Raw genomic sequence first — 7,614 nt, forward strand, 5'->3', positions numbered from 1 at the left:
TTTATCAAATATTTTCCAAAAAGGGAAACAAAATGCCTCATTTCCACCAAAGATGCACAAACAAAAAGGAATACCAGCACTTTCGTGTAGTGGGTAAAACCAGTGTCTTCTCCACCTAAACCACCAATGACGAAATAACAACCACTTCGAAAACAACCAGTTGGGAACTGAAAAAAGATTCGGGGATGGAGGAACAACACACTACTCTCCACTTCTCTCACGAGCTCCACTTTTCTCTCTCTCGCTTGCTTTCCAATTTTGTCACGAATCAAGGAACACTAGTGCAGGAAAGAGAAATGACAGCGGTTATTTTTACTTTTTGGCTTCGGGTGTGCACCCGAGGCATATACTGTCGAGGTAAAAAGGTAGTACTTTATACCTCGGTTATAAATCCGAGGCATATTTAATAGTTACTACCTCGGTTTTTGCCTAACCGAGGCCTAATGTGTATCAGAAATTCGAAAAAGAAAAAAGAAAATTAAGCGCACAATGGAAGCGCGTTTGTCTTGTTCGTGGCTACACAATGAAGAACGTGAAAATGAAGAAAAAAAATTAAAATTAAAAAAAGTTTTCCATGTTAAATACTGAGAGAAGTTATAAGATTTTGGTAGTTACTATAACATTTTTCGGACAAAATTTATATGGTTTCATCCATTAAAATCTCTATATAAGTTTAAGCAACTGTATACAAAATTATTTAATTTTCAGTATAGGAATTCATCATCTTTAGTCTCTATCATATAAAAATTAACTTTTATTTTCGTGTACCTCTTGACGAGCATAAAGTTTAACATTTTTTTCATTTGTCTTTAGGCATAAAAAAATATAAACACTGTAATAGAATCATAAGAAATTAAATCATTGTGTATTTGGTTGAATATATTTTAAATTTATATCGATTTATAATTTTTTTTGGTTATAATTTTTATTTCAAACAAATATAATGTACTAATTCCTTTTGTTTGATATCGGTATGAGATATTTTTAATAAAAATCAAATACTTAAAATAAATGTTGTCTATTTATTTTAAAAGAAACTTTTGCATTTAAAATATATATCCTTTACCTTTTATGATGAAATAAAAATAATTACTTTTACATAATAAAATAAAAAAAAATTTGTCATATTATTAAAACCGAAAAATATAATTAAAATTTGATAGTTATTTTTTACGAACCAAAATTTTTAAGAAACTTATTTTACAGAGAATCGAAACATATATTTAAATCTAACTACTACTGTCCTTCTTTCATCTTTTTCACGTGTTTAAAAGTTGTAGGATATTTAATTCATTTCCATCCACAAAAGAGTTCACCTTATCACCAGGACGTAGCTGTATAAATGGGTTCTCACATGTTGGCTTATTCACACAACCGAACTCAACAAAGAAGAGAAAAACCATAATCTGTTTCATAGCCAGCCAAAGAAATGAGGAGTGCAACGCTCTTTGCTCTCTTCCTTCTCTCTGCCCTAACCTTCTACCCTCCTTCAATCACCGCTCAACCTGTCTTTGACGGAAATGGTAACGTCGTTAAAAATGGTGGCCGATTCTATATAAAGCCACGCCTTTTTGGAGCCGGCGGTGGTATTGAACGAGCCAGAACTGGAGACGAAGAATCCCCTCTCTCTGTTGTTCAATCTCCATTCGAGACCGATCCAGGGCAGCCATGGATTATTCGATCCATGCTCCGAACCGCTTTTCTTCCTGAAGGCAGAGTCTCCATTAGCTACGAATATGTTCAACTCGGTAACTCTGTTGAGAGTAATGAGTGGATCGCTGTTCCGGGTCAGCCTGAAGGAACCGTCGTTAAAACTGGCTATCCAAATTCAGTGTCAGGTTTCTTCATTATGACAAGAGCTTCCTCAGACAATACCTATAAGTTTTCGTTCTGTTCAAATGGCGGCACCTGCAGTGATGTTGGGGTTGTTAATGATGAAGCGGGGAACAGGATTTTGGCCATCACTCAGGAACCATTCGAGTTTTTTCTTACGCAACTTCCTTCCGATGCATCTAAGTGAAACACTATCCATGAAAAGTCGTACACTTTCTCCTTCTGAGAGACGTGTCTACGATATGCTTTGGATGTAATAAACTACCCCAATGGTAAATAAACAATCCAAAGCTTATTTATTTAATTTTTTTTCCAAATAAAATAACTTTAACATTTTGGTTATTAAAAAATAAAAATAAAAAATTATAAGGGAAACTACATTGATGTGTTGATAAAAATTATTGCACAAAATATAGACAAATATACCAATTATATATATATATATATATATATATATAATATTAAACTATTTATATTGTTCTATATGAATTAAAAACAATGATTTACTTCACATAAAACATGAAAAACTTGGATTACACAGACTTACAAAAATGCAAACATCAACCTTATCTCCTTCTAAAAACTCTAAAAAATCCTTGATTCGAAAAACTATGATACATTAAAAAAAAATCATTCTCTAACTAAAGTTTTTGAAAGTCCTTTCTGTCATCATGTCCCTAGCATAATTTATTTAACTTTTTTCCAAACCATTTAATATAACCGGAAATAACAGTCACTTAATAACCTTTGAGTTTACGATTCTTTTGCGATCAACACAAAACAATTTCTTCTTACATATAACTAATTATTTATTTTATGATATTATAACCTATTCAATTAATACGGAAGATTTTTTAATTTTGTTGAAACAATTGTTTTTTTTTTTTAATTTTAACCTCTGCTTTTTAAACTAAAAACTAACGTATTTTTTAAGTAATCGTTTATTTAAATTTAATTATTTTTTAACTAAAATAATTATTTTGTCGATTGATCCTAATATTGATTATAATTTAATAATTTTCTGAAACGAAATTAATTGTTTACAATGAAAGAAGAACATACATACTACACATTGTGTATTTTCAGAAAGTTTATAAATTATGTTATTTGCTCGCACGCATATTATTATATTATTATAATAAGATTATCAAATACTCTTACCTAAGATGTTTGTCAAATATAATAAGATTATAAGATACTTTTATATACTTTTGATTAATTGAGTATGATTTCTGTAGTTTTTAAAACAATGCAATGTGATTTCTATGTAACAAATAATTGTTCTGGATTGTTAACTTGTTTAAAAATCTATAATCAACGCACAATCTTAAACTTTCTTACTACGAACACTGATCTCCGATGTTGATAAACTTGTTTTAATGAAGTGTTTTCTTACAACTCAGTTTGCTTTACTAACTCCACCAACTCAGTTGGGGTCATCCCACATGGTGTTATTGGTGTCTACAATTCCGATGCTTAGTTCTATTTATTATTGATATGATATGAACAAAACAAGAAGCCTCTATTATTCCAAGACTACTTAAGAAATAAGCTATTCAGGTCTTAACAATATCTAAATTGAGACTATAATTTTTTTATGAATAAATAAATATTTTCGTGTGACCATTAATCAACAAAAATATAGTTTGTATTTATATTATAAGTTTTTAATTTTTTACTGATAAAAAAAAGAGTAAACTAGGATTAAATAATTTTTAATTTGTAAAATAGTTTATAATTACTTAATTAACATAATGCTTAAATATTTTTCTATAAATTAGTTCACATAAATAACTTTTCAGCTTTAAATTACCAACCTGCAAATTAATAAATATTTTTGTCTAATAATTAAATCAATCAAATATGGTAGAAATATATTTTGTGGTGAATAATATACTTTACGGAGGAAGACAAAGACAAAGACATTTTTGGCATACAAGGCTATGATGGTCCTCAAACATTGAATAGGTGCCAAGTTTACTGTAATGTGCGGCGAAACGATGGATAATGTCTTGGTCTCCCAAACATCATCAATCGTTCTGCCAATAATTACATACACACAATTTAGCCACGTGAAGGCTAATGTTCATTCATTTCAGTTTTATCGGATGTTCTCGAAGGAGTACGTGGAACACTTTTTTAAGGATAATGTTATTTTGATTTTATTTTATTTTATTTTAAATTTATTATTTTAATTATTTATTTTAAATTTTTTAGTCGTGTGATATAATAATTAAAAATTAATTGCAATGACAAGTTAGAAATGAATAAAAAAATATATTAAAATATTATTATCTATTTTTTAAATCAAATTAATTGATTTCATCACAGAAGAGTCAAAGAAACATCAGGAAAGTAACAGGCACGGCTTAAAAAAATCATCACATTAACAATTTCTTGTTTTTTTTTTTCTTTTTTTTCTTGATTTTTCTTTTCAAAACTTCTGCTTGAAATATAGTTTTTTTTTTCTGTTGAGAACATTTGTAACTAAAACACTTCTAGATTCGGTACTCGTATTAAGTTCACTAGTTCCTTACGTCATTGAGTTCTTCATCTTGTGAAAACATGTGTTTACTCAGTGAGTTTTTAATAAAATGAGTAGTGTGGCTTGTTTTGGTGTAACGTCCCATTTAAATAATGAGTATAATTAAAAGAAGCGTTAGACAATTATAATATAACAGCGCAATATTAGAGTTTACTCATAATGCCTTACAAGCCAAGGTACTCCACGATGCCACCAAAAATAAAGGGAACACATTACACAGTTTACTGGAATCATAGAGAAATGTAAAGACGGACAAGTACATGGGTCGTAGCCCTAAAGGTAGCCCAAGAAGACTAATTAGCGGAATTGTCTCTCCCCTGTTGACCACGATTACCTCTCACATTTGCTCCCATCAATAAATTGGTAATCATCGCAAAGGTAGAAACACAACATACAAAGCAACCAACAAGAAAAGGGTAAGCTAGAGCCAACAATATTTTTATCATGCAATCAAAGATACCTTCATAGTCCAATATACATATACAATACACATCTACCACACAAACATATTATGACCTTTCAATCAATACACTAAGACCCGACTCGACTCATCTGGATACATATAGCCCGGTCAGATTCAGCGGATGCTTGCACTTGTGGTGGATACCTCTGCTCACCCCGAGCTGCTCACCCCCGAGCTATGTGTTACAAGTGTTACAATGAATCAATTTCCTTCACCACAAGGTTAGCCCTTAATGAATTTCAGGCCTCCTGCTACTCTCACCACAGGAGTCAGTCCGCTATAAGTGAGACTAACTGACTCCTTAGAGTGTCAGGATGCAACCTTACCTTGAATCCTTACCAGACCCATATAGATGGGCACCACCATGGACACCCACTAACAGGGGCCATGGAATTACGTCCCGACCACTGAAGCGCGACCCTGAAAGTCTCACCTAGAGACTCCAAGGAATTACGCACTGACACGGACCAACATATATAAACAACCAAGAAATAAGCACATACATTATACATATAATTTCTTACCAACATCCATAACCAACCCCCATTTCTCATGGTTAAATCAATACCAACTCGTCATTACCAATCATGAGTAAAATGCTTCCTCTCATACCAATACCATGCCATTGGGTTAGCAACCATTGCTCATGCCAAATTCGTGACCACACACACATATATATGTATCAAACTTCTCATGTACAACTCATATGGGAATCATGCCAAGCTCACAATCCCCCACATATAATCCCCTCCCGATCATGCATACTCATTCCCATTAAGCCATCATACAATAATCCATATAAGCACAATTTAAACATCCAAGCACATAGGGAAAAACAACTCGGGATGCATCCTCGCCCAGCTCTTCGCTCAAGCTGGAGGGTCTCGCTCAAGCGAGAATGACTCTCGCTCAGGCGAGCTCCCCTCCGCCTAGGCGAGAGCTCGACAAGGAGGACAATAGCCCTTGCGCAATCTCGCTTAGGTGAGACCCTCTCCGCCTAAGCGAGACGTTTGCTCGCTCAAAACGAGGGTTTGGTCGCCTGAGCAACGACTCGCGTAGAAAACCCTGGGCGAGCCTATGCTCATCTCGCCTAGGCGAGGCCAGCTCGCTTGGGCGAGATAATCAGTGTTCGCCACTACTCGCACCTGCACAACACATACACACATACCAAACAGAAACTCCAGACAACCCAATCAGTCATGGCAGCACACAAACTCAAGGAATCAATGAAACTACATTGGTACAGGTCAAAATCGCACCGTACAAAGAGGTTCTAGCTTCCTTTACCTGGAACGAGCTAGTTTTAATGCCTTGACACCGAACAACGGAGTACCACAGCTCTAGGAGAAGATCACAGAGCTGGAAAAAGTGAACAAAGGGTGTTTACTACTGAAGCTCTAACACTACACACGGAAATAGGACCAGAGATTTAGAAGTGTGGGTTGGGAATACTTACGTGAGTCAAGAATGGAGTCAAGCGGAACGTGAACTGAAGGTACGCCTTGGAACCCTAGCAAAGGCGACACCAACTCTAAGAGAAGGGGATATGTTTTTACGAAAATGAGCACAAGTTAGGGTTTGGGCACTTTAGGTCAGAAATCGAATTGGGCCAACCCCCCGCCCCCTTAGGCCCATAAGATTGGACAGTCTAAAAAAGAAATAAAAGGGGCAGAATTAATTAGGCCTTACATTTTGCATAGGTGAATGTATCATCTCCTTAATCTTATGGTATTCTAAACATTTTTGTCAAATTTCATGTTTCAAAATCATATGTAATTTTGAAGATCCACCAATAACATTGCTATTTAGATCAAAATGTTCATCTTTTAAGTTTTTCAATATCTTTATTTGAGCTTTGAATTATCAACTTCTCTAAATTTATATTGAGTTTAGAAATATCATTAATATTACATTCAACACCGCAAAATATAATCTGAAAATAGAGAGATTCAACCTTCATTAAAGCACACAGAAAATACTAGAAAATGAAACAAAATTCTTTTTAGAATGAAAAGATGTATTCTCATTCCCATATCTAAACTCAACAAGTATCAAATTTTTGTCTTATTCTTGTCCCAACGGGTAATAGGTAAATAATAGTATTGGTTGTCTTATTGTTTCAATATTAATTATTTTTTATAAAAAATACAAAATTATGGTAAAAGAAACATAAATTATCACATATTCAATATTAAAATTGTTGTTAAGCGTTATAAACATTTCAAAAGATTTGGATGTTGCTACCAACTATACATTCTTCGTTGTTGCAGTTTTGTTTTGGTGCAATATCATGCTTCCGTCTTGATTACATGGTTAATGCAATTATTCTGGTTCATGAATATAAAGCACGTTGCAATTTTGGTTTTGAACGTTAGTGAAACTTTATGATTTTTCAGCCCATCCTTTCCCTCATTCACACCTATAAATAGGTGGTTTTGGTGCTCTCCAAAACACATTATCTCTCATTCTTTTCTCTTCTTCTTAAAGCTATCTTCTCTCATATTTTTTCTTCTATTATCTATCATAAGTTACTTACTCTTTCAAGAGTACTTTCTTTTTAGTTTTGAGATCCTCGGAAGATCCAAGAAGTTCCTATTATATATTATCTCTCATTCTTTTCTCTTCTTCTTCAAGCTCTCTTCTCTTTTATATTTTTTCTTCTATTATCTATCCTGGGTTACTTATTCTTTCAAGAGTACTTTCTTGATAGTTTTGAGATCCTCGAAAGATCCAAGAAATTCTTGTTGTATCTTGAGGGGTTTGTGCACACACC

General features: G+C 33.4%; 1 protein-coding gene across 1 annotated transcript; it reads left to right on the top strand.

Moving 5' to 3' along the window:
• The first annotated feature begins 1,354 nt into the window (after window positions 1-1,354).
• LOC114183631 (trypsin inhibitor 1A-like) lies at window positions 1,355-2,137 on the top strand. Its single transcript, XM_028070712.2, has one exon. It carries the CDS (start codon window positions 1,430-1,432, stop codon window positions 2,018-2,020), a length of 591 nt encoding a protein of 196 aa, XP_027926513.1. The 5' UTR covers window positions 1,355-1,429; the 3' UTR covers window positions 2,021-2,137.
• The last annotated feature ends 5,477 nt before the right edge of the window (window positions 2,138-7,614 follow it).

This window comes from Vigna unguiculata, chromosome 5 (genome assembly GCF_037176805.1).
Source record: "Vigna unguiculata cultivar grain cowpea cultivar isolate G323 ecotype 2 chromosome 5, ASM3717680v1, whole genome shotgun sequence".
Classification (NCBI taxonomy): domain Eukaryota; kingdom Viridiplantae; phylum Streptophyta; class Magnoliopsida; order Fabales; family Fabaceae; genus Vigna; species Vigna unguiculata.